Source organism: Dermacentor andersoni, chromosome 1 (genome assembly GCF_023375885.2).
Source record: "Dermacentor andersoni chromosome 1, qqDerAnde1_hic_scaffold, whole genome shotgun sequence".
Lineage (NCBI taxonomy): Eukaryota > Metazoa > Arthropoda > Arachnida > Ixodida > Ixodidae > Dermacentor > Dermacentor andersoni.
The window spans coordinates 339,590,213-339,613,228 of NC_092814.1; the positions used below are offsets into that span (position 1 = coordinate 339,590,213).

Here is a 23,016-nt window from a genome sequence, read left to right on the forward strand (position 1 = left end):
AGACAAGATAGCCCACGACCACCAGTGAAGCAGGTAATAGAGGAATGCTGTGCACGCCGTTCACACGCTGAATGACACACAGCCGTTGACATGTGATTGACAGACGGCAGTGTCACTGGCCTTGTGCACAGTACCCCTTTATCCTCAACTGTACATCTTCGCCGTTAACACACCTTCGCTCGTTGCCGAACCCACCCGCTTTGCCCTCTCTCGCGTTTAGAAGATATATGCAGTCGCCGACAGTTTATTCGGACCTCACGGACTGCGGAAATGTCCGAATAAACAAGTGTCCGAAAAAGCAGATCAAGAAAAAAAAATCCTTTATTTCCACGCCCTTATTCGGGCTCGGCAGTAGGCTTGAAGAAATCGTGAATGCGCCATTGCACGCTGTTCCATTTATGCGCAATCAGATAAGCCTGAATCTCGGAGAGGGTCGTACGGTCACAGTCACTGCTTGTGCACGCTCCGCATGCAACGGCAGCGTCGCACATGGTGCGTCATCTTCAGATTCCGAGTCGTCGTCCAGCGGCGCAGCAGAAACCTGACGAATGATCTCGCTGTTGTCGAGTTCTGCGCATGTCAGTACAGCAGTATCAGCACCTGCGAAACTGTCAAATGAGACGGTGTCCAGAATTGCAATGCAACCACTGCGCAGGTCTTGGCAGAACATTTTCAGCGTCAGTAGGGAGCACATCGGATGGCGACAAATCCTAGGCCTCCTGGCACCCGCTTGCCGGCATTCCCCCAGAGCAGTCTGCGCGGGCACTGTTGGCGCCATTAGACACTTCACGCGATGTTTCGGTATGCCACGTTGCATCACCACAACCTCGACACAGCACACAAAGCAAACATCACCACGCCGCCACCAGTCGCACACACGAAAAACGTGGCCTACTCGCAGCGTCGTGCACGAAGAAACAAACAAATCGGCTGCTGGATTGTCTTGACATGGCTTACCAAGCTGAGACCGGAACTGCTGGAGCTACGAACCAGGCAGAAACGATGATGATGAGCAGGGATTTGCATTAGCACCACTTCGTGGGGCAGCAAGGAGGCTCCGCTCAAAACAAAAATGGCTTTCAGCAAGTCGAACCATGCACCGGTTAGAGTCGATGCACGGTGCTCTCAATCGAGTTGGCTCAAGGAGTGTCCAAAAAATCAGACGAGAGGTTGCAAGATGTCTGAAATTTCGGCAGTTGTATACATTATGGTCTATGGGGAGAATGGCGGTGCCGCGAAGCAGACCGAATGTCCGAATTTTCGGAGCCTGAAAAATCGGGTCGGCAACTGTGTATATACACATACACACACTGTGCTGAGGAAAGCATATGGCTCCTTGAAAAAGACAAGTCCACTTGTCGAAATGATGGCCCCCGCTTTCACCTTGTTTTCCTTTTGCTCATCGTCTTTACTGGTGATGTTATTTCTGACATTTTTGCTTCATTTAGTAACACATGCACATTACACTCTACATTGTGTAAAGCAGTCAAAATGAATCATTTTGAACCTACAAGCATGGGAAAAGACTGCTCATTTGAGAGCAAATTCAGCAGCACTGTGCGTTTGAGGCCCCTTTGTCCACAAATGTGGGCACCAACTTTAGGCATTACGTGTTATGGTGCTACATTCATGACATGGATATAAGCCGTTATTTTGTATTCACAGAGCCCTATTTTACCATTTAAACATGAATACTCTAAAGTGTCGCAGTGGCCATTTTTTCCGTGGTGTTTCCAGAACAATTAGTTTGCTTCGTGAAGTTGACACTACTGGTTCATTTTCACAAACTTAGGGGGTGTTTCCCAAAACTTCCCAAATTGCTTTATTATTTTGCATTTTTATAGAGTAGGAGGTGCTTGAAATCAAGTGTCCACAAATGTGGCCAAGCACTTCAAGGGGATAAAATTGTTTTATGCATATATCCATTCATATGCTAACTCACAATTCTGTTCTAGGTCATTTTTAAGGTGAAAGCCTTAAGTGGCTCGTTACAATGGCTCATACCTAAAAACGTGGCATCTAATTGAGTGGTACCAAAAATACCATCGTCAGCCATGGCTCATACCCACGGCGGCCACATTTCGATGGGGGCAAAATGCGAAAACACCTGTGTATACTTTGATTTAGGTGCAGATTTAAGAACCCCAGGCAGTCCGAGTTATTCCGGAGTGCCCCACTACAGCATGTCTCATAATCAGATCGTGGTTTTGGCACGTAAAATCCCACAATTTTGAATGGCTCGTACTCCCGAAAGCGAGCAAAAAGTGCAATGACTTATACCCCCTGAAGGCAGAGGCGACAAGCACTCTGCAAAGTGAAGCGAACAGTGCATACATTCATTGAAACCATCCATACAACAAGCAGAACAGCATACATTTCAATAAAAAAGAAGCTGAAAACATGCATCCGAGCCATCAGTAATGCATTGCATACCCCCCTTAGAAGTATACGCTACAGCCGAATATGCTCGCCAAGCAAGGAACGAAGTGTGACATGCGAAGCAGCGGGAGCAAGGTGTTCGACCAAAAGTGCTGCTTTCCCTGGCAAAATGAATAAAGCATACTTAAATGCTATAAGCTGCTCAAAGCCTGCTGAAAGGATGCAACGTAAAGTAGAAATATCAAAAACAAGCGGAAGAAGCCAAACGTTGAAAGCAGCCACGCAACAATGTGGGACGGCAACGTAAAGAGGTGGCTGAAGCTCGCTGACAATGGCTTGCCTCATGTTTACTTCACACTGCGCCTCGTCATGTCTTGCAAGAAGTCTGACTGCTCCAATTGTATAACTTATTGCATTACCAAGCGTGCATAAGGCTTTCATCTTCACGTGTTACAGCCTAGGAATCTAACATGCTGCCGAACTTTTAGTCGCAGTAAGGTAATTCTTACTTGCAATAGTCATTATAATCGCTGCAAATATGAATTGCTGCAAGTCAACTTTGCAAATTAGATGACATGTTTTTAGGTTGTGCCTCATTGTGCTTATTGAGTGAAACCTGACTTTTGTGCTGTGCTGCAGATCAAAGATGGCAAGGCTGCCAAGGTGAAGTCCAGCACCACCAGGAATGCAACAGGTAAGCTAGCATTGTTCGGTGGCCTCTCAGTAGTGGCCATACCAAAAGTTTGGGCAGGCATAGGTTATAATGCAGGTTACTTTAGTAAGATATCGAATTTTTATTAAGTTGCACAGTGTAGGATATCAGAGTTGTGGCCTCGGAGCCTGGCATGAACTGAGGATCGCTCTCTGGTGCGTCTCGTAACGGGTAGCTGGCCTGCGCTACAGGGCATCACATGGAAGCTGAGTGGGCCTACGCCATTGTCCGAGCTTTCTTGACAAGGGTTTCTTCTTTAGTGATGAGTACAAGGTTGAGAGGTTACAGGAATGGAACGCGGAGTTTATTTACATAGGAAAGTCAAGCTTATTTACAGAACAAGGGGTACTCATACTGGATGGAGCATGGAGCGTAGTACATCGTTCTCATAGCATGAACTACAGGTCAGACCAGACTAATCTTTCTGGGAGAGCATGTCCGGACACATTAGCAGATACATCTTGCATCATAGGTGCCCGCTTTTGTAATTGTCTGGTGGTGGCCTTGCTGGTGGTTATCACGTTCAGAGAATCCGGTGGTCGTTGTTACCTTGAACGGAGCTTTTGGGAGTGTGTAATCAGTACAGTTAAGGATGCACTAAAGTGTTGCCCGGGATGGAGCAGCTTCAATTATGACCTACTCACTGTGCTTGCAGTCCGCTCACTTATTTTTAGGATGACGTTGCATCCACAAAAGTCCTGATGCCTTAGCACTTTTTATTCAGTGAGCATCTCATCATTTTGCCAACAGAGTGAGAAAACTGTTACTCTTAGCGCCAGCGCACTGCAACTTCGACTGTGAGCTCGGCATTGGGAGGAGCTACTTCAGAGGGAGAAAGAATGTCTTCTGTTTCTGCGCACTCATCACAGGACGCCGAACTTAAAGCTAGACGACCTTGTCGTTGTCGGGGACAAATGCGCCTTCTCTGGCATGGGAAATCTGCCGTCATAAGGCATTTCCAGGAAGAGACTGTATTGTGCAGCTTTTCCTGATACTTCTGATGTACGGCCAGCAGATCTGTCGTCCTGTACGACGGCTCCATCCAGGAAGCACACGTGCAACGTGGATGCGAGAGTGATCAAAACGAAGAATAAGAGGTTGAAAATGTGCGGTCTTTTGTACAGTATTTGTGCTTTGTTGAACATTCATAACTAAAGGCATATACGTGGGCAATGTTAAAAAGGAAGAGATCAGAGTGCTAGTCAAGTACTTCTTAGTAAGAATTGCACACAAGGGGAAAGATTTCAGATGTTTTATACGCTGTCAAAGCACTAATGGATAAAAGCAACTCATTGCAGGAAGAATGACCCCTATATTTTAATACAAGCCATTATTTACATTAGGCATGCCGTAGTGGCGACCTCTGAATTTTGACACCGTGATGTTCTTTAACGTGTCCCAAAATATAAGTGCACCTGCGTTTTCTACTTCGCCCACGTCGAAGTGCGGCTGCCGCAGTCGGCAGCAAATCTGCGACCTCTATCAATGCCATAGCCGCAGAGCTACCTCGGCGGGCTCAGAAGTGTTGATTTGACGCGCGACCCATTCCGTAATGTTGCCTGGACCCTGTGGTGCACATTAATTAATGCTGCTCTGCTTCTGCATGCCCTGCGCAAGTTGTCCGCTTGACATATTTGCGTGGTGCTTATCTCTCAGAAATAGAAACTTACTCTACTGTACCTTGAACCTAAGTTTATACAGCTTCCTCACAACGACTGTCGTGTTATACTAGCAGCGTTTTCTTCCCTTCTCATGGCACCGTTTCCTTATCCTCCCCTTCCCCATCCCTTCTATGGAAACTGCCCGCTCCTCTCTACAGTTATGTCTATGTCCCTTGTGCGTGTTAGTGTTAGTAGAAAGGGGAGAACTGCAGTTTCTGGGATGCTTTTCAGGGGAGTAATGGATAATTACAGTTGTTAGGAGGCCCAGGGAGCTCCAGAGGGCATTGTGCACATTCGATGCAGTAGGGTCCTAACGAGTTTGTCAGGTTGCCTTTCCTCTCTGACTCGCTCCTGTCATATATAAACACACACTGAACCTTCCCCCCCCTCGCCCTACGCGGTGTGCCAGACAGCAGCAGCCACAGCTACAGCAGTGGGAAAGTTGAAGGAAGGCTCAAAGAAAGCTTCGCTTCAATACCTTGTCTCAAAAAGCACTTCAATGCGTTTGGCAGAAGCAGAGTTATTGGCAATCAAACAGCCTTCTTGGTGCTTCCACTCCTTCAGTGCCTTGCACTGCGAAGCCTACGGCGGAGCAGGGCATGCTCACAATGCTCCGCCTTCTAAATGTCGCCAAGCCCTAGGGGTGGTTCGTGCACATTTAAGGCATCAGTAGTGCCACCGTGATGTCACGAGGTAGCGGTGAATGCATGCCAATGGTTTAGTGCTGTGCTGCACGAACTACGTGAATCTATGGTTGCAGTAACTTCTCCAAGTTGTGTATTCACACATTTCTTGATGCGTGAAATATTTTGGTGAACATTTCTTTAAAAAAAGGAATAATACAACCCAAGTATGACGACGACATGATCATTTTTGTCTTTAGCAGGTGAAATCGTAAATACTGCGTTCATATTTATATAAATGCAACACGAGCATTGTGAACTTCTGAGCCTCCACTAGACTCCGTACGCAGAGCCGCTCAGGCAAACACCGGCGCCGGTCACATTGCCATAAGTCGAGCAAGTATTTTAACCACAGCACGTTTGAGAACAAGTTCATATATATGCCCATCATCACAGGTGTCATAATTGGAGGAGTTGCCATTATTTTTTACTAGCACTGGGAAATGGTATGGTTATTGTGCACCTTGCTGACTGTTTTCTGAATGTCTTCGTAGAAAATACCTTGCTTGCGGGCGTACTGAAGACTCTTACCTGCATGCAAGTAACAGCTTTCTGCAAGACACAATATGTTAGCTAGAGGTTATTTTGAATACTGAATGAATGCTCTTCATACATGATAAATAACGAAAAGCAAGTGCGTCAACAATGATTAAAAGAGGTTTGATATTACTCATCTTTGAGTGGTGAGGAATGAAGTTTGCTCATAGTCTTTAGTATATCCACTTTTTGCGCAGCTTTTCATCCTGAGGAAACCTGAACATGCTTGTATACCTTTCATCTTGGGTTGGAATTTCCATGGCAGCAGGGAATACCCCACATTTTATGGTGTGTGTGTGTGTGGAGGTGGGGGAAATAGTTTGTAGTATTTTGTTGATGTGATCCTGATGAGATTAGTTGAACTATCTGTCTGTTCAAATGAAGCAAATGGCAGAAAAAACTGACTTGCTGTTTGCCAGTATTTTTAGTTAGCTTCGCCGCAATACATTTGTGCTCTGCAGTGAAACACTAAGCGGGAATAGGTGCCACACTTATAGCACATAGCATGTGTTCCTTAATTTATACATAAGCCATGCTGTCTCTGGTCACTTTACGCATACCTGCCAACCCTCCCAGTTCGCCCGGAAAGCTCCCAATTTTTATTGAACTTTCATATTGTACGATCGCTGTCTTATATCTCCCGAAGAAGGTCTCTGTTCGTGCAATAATGTTTTTTGCGAAACCGGCACCATGGAATCTACAGCCATATTGTAATCGCCACCATCACCAACAACGGCCGCACTAGCACCATCGGTATCGACTAAACAGCAGACTACAGTGCCTAGTAAGCCGACTAAAGCCAGAGCCAATGTAGCTCCTGCATTTTACATTCGATGCATGCCTTCCTCCATGGTGCATCTTGTTGCTGCTGCTTGTGTGTATGATTTCTGTTGGCTAGGCAGTGTGTGTGCGGTGCACCAGAAATTGAAACAGTGAATGCACCCCCCCCCCCCCCCCCACACACACCTCCGTTGGCGCAATAAGTCTCCCGATTTTTTATCTTGCCAGGTTGGCAGATATGCATTACAGGCACAGAGACGCCTAATAAGTTTACCAACAAGCCTTCAGAATTTTGGACTAACCCCTGCTTGTTGGAAACGTCCCCTAGACTTCGTTTTTTTTCTGTCTTACCACCTTGTTCTTTGCAATTTTTCGAATGCACAGGTGGTGTTCTCCACTTCTCTGTGCGTGCGTATAATTGGAACTCGTACAAGGCCCCATTAATGGTCTTGTATCGTAGACACATGGGAGGCAAATCGAGCGCTCCAATCGGGACAGCAACCTCACAGTTTTGAATGGCTGCCTGTGTGTTAATTGGGCGTCAGGGTGCTCATACTGTCACCAGAAATGGAGTGTGTGCACCTGTATATTTGAGGAGTGTGTACCATGTCCTATGGTGGTGGCCCCCTTTTCAGTCTTGCTATATTTCTCTGCATAACATGGCTGTATTGCGGCGATGCTGACCAGTCAAGTTCGAAATATTTGGCGAAGGCGAATCTTGAGATCAAAATAACAGATGTTTGGGCCCATAGAAAGGTATGCGCGTCAGCTGGGACCGTGGTAGGGATTGTTAGATACGGGACCTTTTCCTGAGCCTCCTTCGAGTTCACCAGACCACATCGAATCGTGCCACAGCTAATTAAGGAGTGCAGAAGCACATCTACCCCATTCCCGAGGCACGGCATGTGCAAACAGTTGGCGTCCCCCGTGCTCCTCGTGCGCCGCAGGTGGAGCTATTCACTGCTTGACTCTTCCCGAAAGTGTAGCGGGAGCCTGGCACGGTTCCAGGTAGTGCAGGTCCCGAGCAAAGCTGCTTTGCAGCACTGAAACGTCGCCCCCATCTGCCTATTGTGACGGCACTTGCAAGCCGGGACGGCAATACCGCAGAGAGAAGTAAGCCCTCGAACAATTGGGGCCCAAGGAGCGACCCTAGGCGCCGGGTGTGACACAATCGCACGGGCGCCTACCATTGGCCGAAAATGGCGTCACCTGAGCGGGCTCGCCGATTGGCCGAATGTGACGTGACTTCGAGACACCGAAGGGCTTAACAGCCAGAGACCGGAAGCAGCAAGAGAGCATTCCTTCATTGATCTCTTTCGAGCTTCTTGCCACGGGCCGCAGCGTACGAGTTGCTGCCGGCCCGTAATGACTGTATGACTGTTAATTTCTTTGTACTCTCACTAAATAATGTAAATAAACCTCCAGTTTTCATCTTAAAGTTCTCCTCAACCTCGGCCGACTCCCGCACCCAACGGCAACGTCCAAATATCTGGGGGACAGCAATTAGGATTGTTCTCCAGATCCAACAAACGGATGCCAGCGGTGGGATCGTCCTCAAGCTCCAAAAACTGGTGGCAGCGCTACGGATGAACCTTCATCGAGATAAATCCTAAGGAACTGGGAACAGCGAAGAAGAGAGAACCTTCGTCGAGAGAAATCCTGAGGAACCCGGAACAGCGAAAAAGAACCTTCGTCCAAAAGGAGTCCCGAGGAACTTGGAACAGCGAAGAAGAGAAAGCCTTCAGCCAAAGTAGTCCTGAAGAACTGGGAACAGCGAAGAAGAGCGAGCCTTCGACCCAGAGAGTCCTGAGAAACCGGGAACAGCGTACCAATGAACCACATGGCAGGGTGCTGCAACCGTAAGTGAGCGCGTGGCTTTTTCCTTTTGATTCGCCAGACTTCAAATGTTGTGTGTTTATTTTGATAGTTCTAGGAATCGGGAATTTGTTGCATTGTGTGTTTGCACAAATTAAGGAAAACAGTTCTAATCACCAGTCGGGGCAGCTGCCATGGATCTTAGAAGGTCGACGAGGTTAGACTTGTTGTTGTGCGACGATTTGGGAGTTGAGGCGAACGAACAGATGAAAAAGCCAGCTATTATAAAGGCAATACAAGATAGTGGCAATGATGATGAAAGCATTAAGATTGCTTGGGAGGTGATACAAGAACCACGGGAGCGTGAGCGTCGTGAACGTAAGCGTGAGCGCCAAGAATGTGAGCGTGAGCAAAAGTACGAGAAAGAGAAGGCAGCATTGGAAAAACAGATACAATCTTTTCAGCAGTTAAAGGAACAAATACAACGCCTGTCTGAAAATTCTGTAGACAGTACAGAGCAAAAGAATGAGGAAGTATCTAGTGGATTTTCGCCAAAAGCCAACGAGAAGAGTAGTGCCTGTGAGATTGGCTGCACATTCATAGGGGAACGGAAAGGACTAGCCGCTAATGATACCTTAGTGGCAACAGAGGCCTTTAAAGGCCAGAGTGAGAGCAACGAGGTGCTGTGCCAACAGAGGACTGTAGAGACAGCTAGGCCAGCTGCGAACAGATTGGCACAGTTACCGCGCGTGTGCGTCGCATCTCATGGTATCGAGGTCATTAGCGAGGTACAGGGTACTGTTGACCCGACGGACACGAGCACCTATGTCGTCAGATCTGCGTGCCGAAGTGATGTGCAAGCTGGACGATGCAGTTGAGAGTAGTTCTCAGGATGGCGAGCTCCATAGCTCAAGGGAAGACAACTGCATTGTTCAGGGATCGGTGCGGCTCTCCGCCAGTCTAGGTAACCAAGAGAAGAATGATTTAGTTAAGAATCACTCGGACTGTGCGGGTAAGAGACCGATCCGGGCCGACGAAATGTGTACCGGCCAGCACGAGAAGGCGGCATGAGAAAGAGTTCAAAGAGAAAGCGCCGTAGAAGAAGCGCGGTAAAGATTAGAATGCGGTGAGTAGTGCAGCGCCGCCAAAGAAAGCGATAGACGCAAAAAGCCGGACACCAGGAAAAGAAAGGTGCGGTCGTCGTTGACGATGTTGACGCATCCAACACGTTTTAGCCACCGGTCCAAAGGAGGCCGAGAAGCATGTTCTGCACGGACGCAGACAAAGGGCACGGGGCAGTTATATTCCTCATCGTTCCGTCATTCTTTTCGAAGCTCAGCGTGTAGTGCGAAGGAGCACAAGATGGCACACGAGACGAGGTGGTAGGGAGTCGCGACGAGGTCAGTCAAGTTAGTAATGAAAGCGTGGCCGCAGGACGCAAATTGGCCAGAAACTGTAACGTGTTGAAGGAGCCGCTAGTGTGTCGGCCCTTTTGTTGTTCTGGGGTAGCCAGAATAGCTTTTGAACCATGACCACCTCGAGTACGGCTCAAAAGTATGAGTCAGTTGTAAACATTTGAAACGGGAGGCCAAGAGAGCTTCCATAGAAGTAAAACATGTTTTTTTTTTAACATTTTTTTTATTTGAGGCTAGAGTTTCTTTCAGTAAGTAAGGTATGAGCTTTCTTTGTTTTCATTTGAGAAGCTCCGAGGTTTGAAAGAGGTGTTTTATTTAAACAATTAGTCTCTCGAGTGTTAGTTAATGAGTATATAGGCTTTCTTTTTTTGTGTGTGTGAGTAACCTGACTCAAGGTTATCGGTGAGAGGCCTATCGTAAGGCGCGTGTGTATTAGTTAACCTTCTATTTTTATAAGTGCTTTTTTTATTTTCTAAGGTTAAGCGCGTAGGTTTTCAGTAAGTGCGTGATTTGCACTGAGAAGCGTTCTTATTTCCATTAGCGCGTGTCCTTGTGCGGACGGAGGGAAGCAGATTGTTAACGACTGGATTGCTCGTGTGTGTTGAGGGCAGCCGTATTTTGACTTCTCTAGTGAGCGTGCGTGGAACGAGCTATTAGCAGACTCATTTTTTTAAGGGTTCTGCGGAGTGCGTAAGTCCCGCAAGTTTAATTGCTCGTGTAAGTTACATGTCCTGTAGGGACTAAAGGAAGAAACGTGAGTAAGCATAATAAAACGTTTGCCTATGATGCAAGTACACGTTCTGAATAGTGACCACAAAGCTAGAGTGCTTGCGATTACGTACCTGTGGAGTTGGCCAGACTGTTCAGTGGCAGCAGTACGCGAGATAAGTACGCCACTGCGATTGGTTAGAAACATGCTGTTCGTGAAGTTAGGCCACTTTAGTTACGTTAGGCTGTTTTCATTGTTTGCAACAACAACGACCCTTTGTTTTGCAACAACAATAACACTCTGGTCTTGTCGGCATTCGAGGAGATATGGATAGCAGTTTGGAAAGGTGGTTGGAACTGCTTTGTCAAAATTGGGGAAATAAAAGATCAGGGTTTATTTTGACTCAGTAATAGCCTGGCGAGTCAGGGGTGAAGAGCCTGCGCTTACACGTGGTGCAGCGCTGTGTTGTTTTATTTGTTTGACGTACGTTCTCCAGGGCCCAGTATCCCAAAGTTCGTCAAAGGAGGCTCAATACCAGTGCTCTGCAGGTTCTTTCAGTGTTCCTCATGGCCAGCGAATCGATTTCACGACCATTCTGAACTTCCGGGGTGAGGAGGAGCTGTTAGATACGGGACCTTTTCCTGAGCCTCCTTCGAGTTCACCAGACCACATCGAATCGCGCCACAGCTAATTAAGGAGTGCAGAAGCACATCTACCCCGTTCCCGAGGCACGGCATGTGCAAACGAGTTGGCGTCCCCCACCTTGTGCACCGCAGGTGGAGCTATTCACTGCTTGACTCTTCCCGAAAGTGTAGCGGGAACCTGGCACGGTTCCAGGTAACGCAGGTCCCGAGCAAAGCTGCTTTGTAGCACTGAAACGTCGCCCCCATCCACCTATTGTGATGGCGCTTGCAAGCCAGGAAGGCAATACCGCAGAGAGAAGTAAGCCCTCGGACAATTGGGGCCCAAGGAGCGACTCTCGGCGCCGGGTGTGACACAATCGCACGGGCGCGTACCATTGGCCGAAAATGGCGTCACCTGAGCGGGCTCGCCGATTGGCCGAACGTGACGTGACTTCGAGACACCGAAGGGCTTAAAAGCCAGAGACCGAGAGTAGGAAGAGAGCATTCCTTCATTCATCTCTTTTGAGCTTCTTGCCACGGGCCGCAGCCTCCGAGTTGCTGCCAGCCCTAATGACTTTATGACTGTTAATTTATTTGTACTCTCACTGTGAATAATGTAAATGAACCTCCAGTTTTCATCTATAAGTCCTCCTCAACCTCAGCCAACTCCTGCACCCAACGGCAAGGTCCAAATATCTGGGGTACAGCAATTGGGATTGTTCTCCAGATCCAACAAACGGATGCCAGTGGTGGGATCGTCCTCAAGCTCCAACAACTGGTGGCAGCGCTACGGATGAACCTTCATCGAGAGAAATCCTAAGGAACTGGGAACAGCGAAGAAGAGAGAACTAAATGATGTCGAAAAAAGTGAGACTATTCACAGGTGATTGCATTCTTTACTGTCCTGTCACGAACAATGATGACATGACCCTTCAGAATTACCTAAATTTGATCACAGCTTAGTCTGACACTGTTCATGTTGTTGAACCTTACCAAATCTAACATGACGTTTTCCCATTTATGCAGCATGTTTTTGGGGGTGGGTGGGAATGGAGTAACCAGCCATATACTTGAATTTTTGTAGGTCTGGGTGCCACACTTTACTCCGCCATGACATGTGGTGATGTCAATCATAGACATTTATACAATTGCTAGATGTAACTCTGGCACTGCAAACATTCAGCCACCATGGGAATTGTTAATAGTACATGGATTTTTCTGTTCTTTGTGCTTGTGGATTCGGACATTCTTGGGGCTTTGTTTATTATGCTTTATCTGCTTTCCTTGTCGTAAATTTGAGAGCAATCTTTACTTTTTTAAGGGCAGAAGTCTGAACATGCACAGGCTGCTAATTGCAGCTGTTTGGCTGGTTGAGGTGACCAAATAAAAACGCGCTAAGCGCCTGAATGTGCGTGGCTTGCCCGCGAGAAATTCATATGGCCGTTTTATGCCACTGTCGAAGCATGGGTCTGTGGTGTAATGCTATCAATATCTGGCTTCTGTGCAACAGGTCCTGTGTTCAGCAACTGCCATTGGACGTTATTACTGTTTAAGTATTTACCACGAGATACATTGTTGAAATGACTTATGTTTACAAATCCATTTGAAGCCAGGACGAAGTTTAGGCAAATTCATGTACTACCCATCACTACCCATCATTCCCATGATGGCTGAACTTGAACGAGCCCCACTTGAAGCTCCCTTACACAATAGCTAGCACCAGAGTTCCTTCTAGTAATTATTGTAGCCCATCATGGGTACGTAGTGGTTATGGTGTTGGGCTGCTAAGCACGAGGTCGCAGGATCATGTCCCAGCCACGGGGACCGTGTTTCGATAAGCACAAAATGCGAAAACACCCGTGTACATAAGTACACGGGTGTTTTTGCATTTAAGAACTCCAGGTGGTCCAAATTTCCAGAGTCCCCTGCTGCGGCATGCCTCATAATCAGATCGTGGTTTTTGCATGTAAAACCCTACAATTTTTTTTAGTAATTATTGTATGAAACTTTATGACGCCAATAGCAGCAAGGCATCAGTTGAAGTCGGTGTGCCAATGTCTGCTAAGCCTGCTTAGCTTGCTGATAGTGCTCCAGAGGCCTTCGTGATCAGGTAGCGCGTGGTTTAATTTTCAAGGCTGTGGCATCACCTTTATAGTTCCAACAGCTTCTGCGAGGTGGCCACTGGCGTCAAAGTGATCGGCATGTGATGCTTCTCTCCCATGGCTGCAACACATTGCCAGTGGCTGTGCAATACAGTGGAATCTACCGTAAAGTTAGGGTGCGAGTTGCAAGCAAGTTTTGCCTTGAGCTGTGGCTTCATGGCAGCACGCACGATGCTGCCCTAAAGCCACACTTCTGCAACTCGTTACGTGTTAGCTCAGTGCACATGCACTGTACATAAGCACTCCATTCAATGAACTTCCTTTAATTACAGCGAATTCTAGAGGTTCGATTACTTAAAGTGGTTGTTAAACATAATGCCATAGCTTTTTCTGTACTACTTGCAATATCGTGCGAACATAAATCACACATTACATTTTAACCAAAAATGGAACTCTCGATGGAAAGTTTCCTGCGATTAGAACACGCGAAAAACAATCTTTGTAATGTGGGCATTCACTCAGTGCTCAGATTCTTGTCCACTCTGTGGCCAGGTCTTGATTACAGCATTTATAGGCACTCTCACCAGCGAGCCATGAACAGAGCCACGAGAACAGTTCATTTTCTTCATTTCTGTGGTGCAGATTGCAACCAAACTAACGGACGCGCTTCTTTATATGTCTGAGATCCCAGAATAAACAAAATTAGAAAATGCATTTTTCTAGTGAACATGGTTTTAGCCCTGCATCCTCCGCAACTTGATTCCCTTTCAAACAATTGCCACCATAAAATTATGGCTTTCATGGGACCATATCGCTATCGTGGGTTTTGCACTGCGAAAGCATCTGCTCTGAAGCTTTGCGCAGGCTTCAGGTAGCTGCGAAAACAGCTTAGGTAAGCATATCTAGAGATCGGGAAGATTTTGTAACTCCTGACCTGAACATTAATTTGAGGGTTTCATATTTGCTGTGCGAAGTGAGACAAAGAAATGAGCATAGCAATCTGTTACCATACATCAAATAGTAAAGTTGCTTGCCTTTCACTTTTTTTCAGAAGCATACCCTCAAACTCTCAACGTTATTGCTCATCTTCTCTTCACAGTAGTTGGTATATTCTTTATATTGATATACAAAGGTCATCATGGCGGTTGCAGTGAAGCTGAATCTGGAGCACTTGTGCTGATATAGTACACATTTGCAGCATTTGTGTAGGCTTGTGCACTTGCGCCATTTGTTTCTTCCTATTCGTCAAAACGGTGTGTTGCAGTTGCACTCTATTGGCATTACGTTTGTGCTGGTGACACTCCTTTCATTTCTCAGACCACTGGATGCACACGATTTAACCATTTCATTGTGGGCGGTGTATTCACCTTTTCAGTACCCTGTTCGGTTTTTTTCCTCGAAAGGCAGCAGGGACCAGGCTGGAATTTCTGGTGGCAGGCTTTAGATCCTCTAGAAGCCCACCCTTCCTCCTGTTTTATATGCTATTCAGCTTTGGAATATTCACTGACTTGTGTGCTATTTGGACTCCTAACCAAATAATACAAGTTCAATATTTATGTGCAGGCGAGACAGCCATACTGTATTTTTTTTTACATCATATTGCCATTAAGAGGAAAATTTACCACGAGGGCTCCTACCTAAATACATTGGAACAGAGAAATAGTTTTTTCTCCACAACCACTGCACCAAAGAAAAAGTTGAAATCTAGCAACCTTTTTGGAAGACAAATTTTGATTTCTGCCAGCAATTTCTGAGTAAAATCCTTTTGAGAATGGGAAATTTTCAGAAAACAAAACTATCAAAATATCAATCAACTCGGCAATGAAAAAGTCAGTTACTACACAGCATCTAACAGTACATATATAAAGCGGACAAAATTTATGTATTACACATGGCTTTCAATTATACCGCTACGCAACTAGGACTTTTGCTAAACCCTCTTAAACATTGTAACAAATTCACAACATATTATAAAGGGGGTTTATTACATGATGGGCTGATGACGGGTCGAGCACTTCACCGAGCATAGTCTCTCAGCTTGAGTATCTGTGGCACGTGATGCTGTTGGCAATCCTGCTGCCTACGTCCAGGCGTTCTTCTTAGTTTGAAGATGAGGCCACAGAATCATGATAGGGCTTGAGCCGCTGAACGTGGACGACTTCGCAGTACATGATGCATGCCAGACGGCGGTGTGAGGGGCTCTATGAGGTAGTTGACGGGAGTTCACTGCAGAATGCGGTATGGTCCATCGTATTTAGGAAGAAGTTTTGAAGCAGGTCCTGGTGGGCAGGTCGGACGAGCAACCAAATGAGTAGGAAAGTTGGAGTCGAGTTGCGGGCATTGTGTTTCGATTTTGGCGTTTCTGATCATCCGAAGTGACGGGCCAACTGACAAAAGATTCTTCAGCTTGTCTTGTGGCGTCCAAGATTGGCAAGCATTCTCATGGGTCTGGTCGGTAGGGCAGAATGGTATTGATTGTATGAAAAGGATCACGAAGGATCACGGCCATAATGAAAATAGAAGGGGCAGAAACCGGTGGTGCCTTGCATTGCAGTATTGTAGGCATAGGTGACAAACGGAACTACATCCCAATTGGAGTGGTTGGATGCAATGTACATAGTGAGCGTTTCACCAAGGGTGCAATTAAAGTGTTCCGTGGCACCATTGGTTGGCCGGTGATAGGCAGTGCATGTGCGATGAATAGCGCATTGAGCAAGCAATATTTAAACGACTTCAGACAGGAAGGCACAGCCTCGGTCGCTGAAGAGTTCATGAAGCCCTCCATGACCAAGCATAAAACGGCGCAGTATAATAGTGGCGATTTCCTACGCTGTAGCAGCTGGGAGTGCTGCAGTCTGCATAGCATGTTAAGTGGTCGACGGCAACTATAATCCACCGATTGCTGGACAAACGTGCCACAGATACTCAAGGATGAAAGAGAGAGAGGAAGAAGATCGCGAGACACTGGCTGCTGCGTGTTGTTACTAGTCAGCCTTTTTAACCCGATTGACTCTGCTTGTATATGCATTGTAAATAGTCTTATACTCCCAACATCCCCATAACACATTGGTGGAAGGTGCGGGGTACCACGGCTGGAAAAGGAGCTCCACAGTGGACGTCTCATCACTGCCCTCGCCATGAATGACTGTGAGCACTCAGGATCAATGTCGTTGCCGCCTCCAACGTCACCATCGCCCGCTATGTCGCTGTCCCCTTCGGTTGTGGTTGTGTAACCCAAGGATCTCGAAACTTTCTGCGGGACTGATGGCGCCGACTTTGAACAGTGGGGTGGCTATGTACGAACGTGTGAGTGGAATCACCAGATGGGACCCTACGCTTATGCTAGCTAACCTGTTGTTCTACCTTGTTCTACCTAAGAGGCACGGCAAAGGTGTGGTTCGAAAACCATGTAGAGGAGCTGACCAGCTGGGACCAATGCAAAGAGAAGTTAACAGAGTTGTTTGACAAAACAGTTGGCTGTGAAATTGCCGCAAAGCAGGAACTGGCCTCTCGTGCCCAATCCCCCACGGAGTCCTTTGTTTCGTATATCCAGGACGTGCTGGCGCTTTGTCGTAAAGCTGATCACGACATGACAGAAGCTGAGAAGGTAGGGCATGTGCTCAAGGGAATTGCTGACGACGCCTTTAATCTGCCCATGTGCAAAAGCTGCTCTACAGTTGATGCTATGATCAAAGAGTGCTGACAGTTCGAGCAGGCCAAAAGCCGACGCCTCCTGCCCCCATTCACCACGACTTCCCAATACTGCCCCAGCGTCGACATGTGAAGATGAATGAATGAATGAATGAATGAATGGTGTTTTTATTTCTTTTCACATTGAAAAAGAGGAGACAGGACTAAAAGCTGGGGTACAGCTTGACGAGAGTCCCGCACCCTTATACGTTTGACAGCAGAGCACTGCAGAAACATCACAAAAGATGCAACACTTGCAACAAAGTAATATTGGAAACAACTGCACTTTTAACAAAAGAAAAAACCTAGTTTAATATTACACAAAATACATACATACTCATATACATATACAATTTCGCATTTATGCATATATACACACATTCAGATACATACTATATGCACAAGCAATGCACACAGATCTATATACACATATGGACAGGTGTGCTAACATGCACTCGTGACTGTAATATGACTGTAAGATCAGCCTGCACAGCAGCAGGCGTTGCCATCAGAGGACGTGGTGCGAATTTTTCAACGTGAACTGCACGCGATGGCACCCGCTGCTTTCTGTCTGCATAGCCTTGAGGCTACCCCTTTTTCAGTTCCCCTCGTGCAAGCCATTGTTCGACAGGAACTTGAAAACTTTGGCCTACATTTTGTCTGTGCTGTCACCAACCCCAGAGCCAACAAACGCCCTCCTACTATTTTCGCTCCACCCTGACACTTCGCTCCGCGTTATCGCAACTGGAATAAGTGGAGAACCGCGGACAACCAGCCGATATGTTTCACCTGTCGCCGCATTGGTCATGTCGCCAGATACTGTCACAACTCGTGGCCCTCAACACCTTGCACGCTGATCAACCTGAGCCGTTTTAATGGAAATGCTCGCAATGTTTCGCCCACCGCAGTCTGACAGCGCCGACAACTCTGCTAGGAACACGTGGTACAGTCGCTCACCATCGCCGCGCGGACATCAGTCTCGTTCACCGCAAACACGTCGCCCATCTTCCCATTTGCCGCAGACGCATCGCCTTTCATCCCCTGTGGCTTTTGGCCGCACCCTTTAGGAAAACTAAGAAATGCAGCCCTCGGAGGTGATGCTGCATTGCCCACTACTGCAGCAAATCCTCTGTCTGTGCCCACAAAGAGAAGTGTAATTGACGTTGAAATAGACGGCTTACATGTCCAAGCACTCGTCAACATTGGAACCCATGTATCTGTGATGAGTGCTAGCCTACGTAGACCTTTAAAGAAGGGCCTCACCCCAGCAGCTGCCAGAGTGCTTCGTGTGGCTGACGGCTGCGTGCTGGTTGTACTTGGAATGTGTACTGTGCGTATAAGTATAGCCAGCCGCCCTACTTCTGTTCTTTTTGCTGTGATCGACAACTGCCCTCACGACGTTATCCTTGGATTGGGCTGCGCTACCAGCGTTCTTCAGTTGGAACTGTCTCAAGTCGCCGATGCTCTGAGCACCGCTCCACTGCACTTGTGTTTGCTTCAAGATGTGCGTCTGTCACCTGAGGCAGTCACTTGCGTGGCTTTGACTGCATAGCCACAGATTCTCAACGGTAAATATGTGCTTCGCCCCATCATCGACTTGCTTTTAAACCGGAATGTTGCTCTTCCACATACGCTGGTGACGATTACTACTAACAATGTCGTTCTTCCTCTTCTGAATTTCGGCCTGTGCCCTCAAGTACTTCCAGCCGGCATGTTCTTGGCCAGCATTTCTAATACTTCCGAATTTGACATTGCAATTCTGAATGCCGAGAGTGGTTTCTTAGCAACAATGGCAGCTCACAGCTCTGTTTCCCTAATGGATGACTTGACGAAGATGAGTGCACCTGATCTCACCTCTGCACAGGCCATGGACATACGTCTCCTCCTCTAATCGTACCTTGACATCTCTGATTTCGGCGACAAGACTTTAGGACAAACATCTGTTGTTCATCACCGCATCAACACAAGCCACGAATCCTATTCGTCGGCATCCCTATCGTGTATCGCATGCTGAACGTCGAGCCATCCAATCAGAACTGGACAAAATGCTCTGCAATGGGGTCATCGAGCCATCAGCCAGCCTTTGGGCTTCGCATGTCATCCTTGTGAAAAAAAATTGTACCTGGCGTTTTTGCGTCGATTATCGCCATTTAAACAAGATCACCCGAAAAGACGTCTACCCACTATCACGCATTGATGACGCCTTGGACTGCTTGCATGGAGCTAAATACTTCTCGTCCATCAATCTTCGATCCGGCTACTGGCAGATTTCAGTTGATGAAATGTACCACGAGGAGATGGCCTTCATCATGCCGGATGGCTTATATCAGTACAAAGACATGTCCTTTGGCCTGTGCATTGCTCCTGCGACATTTGAACGTATGATGGACTCTCTTCTGCGAGGCTACAAATGGACCACCTGTCTCTGTTACCTTGATGACGTTATTGTTTTTTCTCCCACATTTGGCAGCCACCTTAGCCGACTCGCTGCCATTCTTGTGGTCTTCCGAAAAGCCGGCCTCCAACTGAACTTCACGAAGTGTCAATTTGGGCGCCATCAGATTACCCTGTTGGGACACCTCGTTGACGCATCTGGTGTCCAACTAGATCCGGAAAAGTTTGCGCCCTACGCAGTTTCCCTGTGCCACGCTCTGCTTCTGGAGTGCGCTGCTTTGTCGGCCTGTGTTCTTACTTTTGCCGTTTCGTAACTTCGCCGACGTTGCTCGGCCTTTGACAGATCTAAAGAACACGTCATTCTCATGGGGCCCTGAGCATCCCCGTAACGTATCGTTTGCAACTTTGGCGACGAGTGGCGGTTTCTCTTCCCTCTTCCTTTAGCCCAAACATAACGTTGTTGCAAGGTCCCCTATTTTCCAAGCCATTTACTTTCTCGGTCATGCGTGAAAGTTCTTTTTGCATGGCATTGATGTAACTTTCACAAGTCTGAATTTTCGCTTGGCACTGTTTAAGAGAGTCAAGCGAGTTTTCAATGTCAGAAAACCTCAGTTGAATGCCTTCAATCCTAGTCTGCGGGCCAAGTTGGGCGTCTTTAATTTCTTTAAAAGTGCTCGGAATATCATTGTGTATCTCATCGTCAGGGCCTAGGTTTTACTCACCGCCGTCGCTGAGGTTTCGCAGCAAACGGACCACTTCACTGACATCACAGCAACAGCACACGTGTTGGGCTGTTAACTATGAGGTCGCGGGATTGAATCCGATGGGGGTGAAATGCAAGAACGCCCGTGTACTTAGATTTAGGTGCAAGTTAAAGAACCCTGTTAAAGCTCCCCAGATGTTGACGTCACGCCGAAACCGGAATCCAATCTTATTGCAGGTGACCATCGTTCTCTGCTCGATGATAGTGTTCTCATCAGCTTAAGGGGCATGGAGGGGTGGAAGGACACGTGCCGCTGTGACCAAGACACATCAGTGAACTCCGGTCAATGCCGCTGCACACTGCATTGCCTTCATGCAGAAAAGGCAACTTGTAGTTCGCGGTGACCAACGCCAATACCGATGCCTCGCCAGTTTCACGTGGCAGACAAGCCAGGCATTGAGCAGAGTTAATTCCTCCGAGCAAAGCTTGGCACCGCTGGTGTTGCGGTGCACAGACGGGTAATCGTGCGGCTATTTTCGTATTTCGTGTGTTTTCTCTATAACATTGAAAAAATAATTACGGGAGGCATAGCGCACTGAAAACAACCGAATCAAGTGTCTTTTAAAAGCAATAATTGCTTTTCTATAAAAATTTGCGCCCTCAATTCAGTAAATAAAAGGTTTGTTAATTAACGTAGGCATCGATAGTTATGAAAAAAAGAATCATCTTGTTGCAGTACGTCACTGTTGACGGAATACCATTGGTTGCATCCTTGTATATTCTACATTTTACTTTTAAGAGCTTTGCTAACGTTAGCCCTGTATATGCTGCCATAAGATGTTCTCACGCATGTAAGACTCGCGTAGCCGTGGTTAAAAAAGGCGAGCAACTTGGCTAATGTGGGTTGCTGTGGTCTCCGCGTTCTGTCCCATCACGGCTTGATCTCTATTTGTGCTCATCAGAGACAGCCGCAGTTACAAGAGTCGGATGCATAGCGTGTACGGTCATGTCCAGGGTACGTAATTGTATGCGTACATATGATTGTGAGAACACACTAAACACAGATAAAGAACCACCGGAACTGCGCTTTTCTTTGATTTTGCTTGAATCATCAACCCGGCACATTTTATAGTTAACGCGCGAATAGTGATGAACACACTGCAATGAGTACAGCTTTGATCCTGCTGCTTTCATGCGTTGTGAAAGTGTGCTATAAGCTATCCACGCCTTCGCATTTGTACAGCCCGCCATGCTTTTTGTCACACTGCATTTTCTTTCTTACAACACTGCTAATCGTACAGGAACGTGCGAGAGCTCCGTGGCAACTAAGGCACTGAAGAATCCAAGCCAGCAGAGCGCCTACTGTGGCAAAGTCAGCACTGGCTACACTGTCCCTGCAAAGTTAGTGGATGTCCTGGGGAGACGGATGTCTTGCACATTCCAGCTGGCGTTCCCAACGTGAGTGAAAACTGACAGATGTCTCGCTTTATTGGATGCCAGAGGCCGGGCCTTCGCCTGCTACGTGGGCTGTTTGGTCTTTTCAGGTGCCTTCGCACAGACGAAGAATCCCTCTTCATTTAAACACTGTCGTAGGCATCTACAACTCGGAAGGCCGCCCAGCCGCTAAAGTTCCTAGGCTGCGCCATGTCGCGACAGTCGACTAAATAGCGTCGCTGAGCCTCGGACCAGTCGAGTGTGACGACGGCTTCGGCAATATTCTGAGCGCCGGCAGCGCTGTTTTTGTTTTTCACGCTAAATCTTTTCTGGCAGTTTGACAACTTTCAGTGCAGTACATTTGAATATCCAAAGGTGTGAAAATACAACCATGTGCTCGAAACTTGTTCTCAATAAGCGCAACAGCATGTGCTTTATTGATTGGCCATGGATAACACTATGGCGGCCTTGAGCCATCATAGCACAAATTTTAACAGGCATAGAATTTGATTATTAGGTCGATAGCTCCATCAATGAATGAATGTATAACGTTTAGGCTCAGGTAGGTAGATTGAAAGCATTTTCTTTCTGGCTCCTTCATTTCACTTTCGTATGGGCTGAACCACTGATGAAAATGACTCAAAATAAGAAAGGAAATTGTACTGATTGACACTGAAATAAAGAAAAATGAAAATTTGAACTTGCATCCTTTCAGGTGTCAGAAAAGTGATAGATGGCGATGCAAGGAATAGCGCAAATAAACAGGAACGGAAAAAGCAGAAAGCAAACGCGCTAACTTGAAGGTAGTGCATGTCTGTGTTGCTTATTCATCTCCCTGCTGTCTGTTTTTTTTTTTTTCGCTGTGCTTAAAAAACTTTTATTTTATTTATGAATACTGCGATCTTGTACACAAGATCATAGCAGGTGGGAAACATTGTGTTAAGATACAGAATTACAGACACAAAGAAAACAAAATTGCACATAGAATTTCAACAAGAGAATACAGCGACAAGGTCAATTAACAACTATCAATTCAAATGCTCTTGAAATGAATCTAATGATGTCTGTCTGACAACATCATCCGTGAGGTTATTCCAATCACTGATGGTCCTTGGAAAAAAGGAATATTTAAAACAATTAACTCGCGGATTTAATGGTGTTATAGAAAGAGAATGGCGATTTCTAGTTTGGTACCCCGAGGAATAGGTAAGGATATTGGAGGTGTCAACTTTGAGATTATTATTAATTAATTGATAGAAAAACTTTAAGCGACATATGCGATTTCTGTTAGGAATAGAGGGTAAACCGCTTTTTTTGAGGAGGTCACTGACTGATGCTCGCCCGTAAGTGTTATATATAAACCTTACTCCTTTCTTTTG

General features: G+C 46.7%; 1 protein-coding gene across 5 annotated transcripts in view; it reads left to right on the top strand.

Annotated features, from left to right (window-relative positions):
- Positions 1-23,016, top strand: part of LOC129381196 (uncharacterized) — a 49,115-nt gene that overhangs the window by 19,715 nt on the left and 6,384 nt on the right. For 2 of the 5 annotated variants that reach the window (XR_008609417.2, XR_008609419.2), the window contains 2 exons: positions 3,019-3,073; positions 21,505-21,661. Coding sequence is in view for 1 of the 5 variants with exons in the window: in XM_055063868.2 (XP_054919843.1) it covers positions 3,019-3,073; positions 21,748-21,784 (92 nt within the window). In the remaining 4 variants the exon portion in view is untranslated. Of the gene's footprint in view, positions 1-3,018; positions 3,074-21,504; positions 21,662-21,747; positions 21,793-23,016 lie in introns of all 5 variants that reach the window. The other 3 variants (XR_008609418.2, XM_055063868.2, XR_011891258.1) reach the window with 3 other exon arrangements.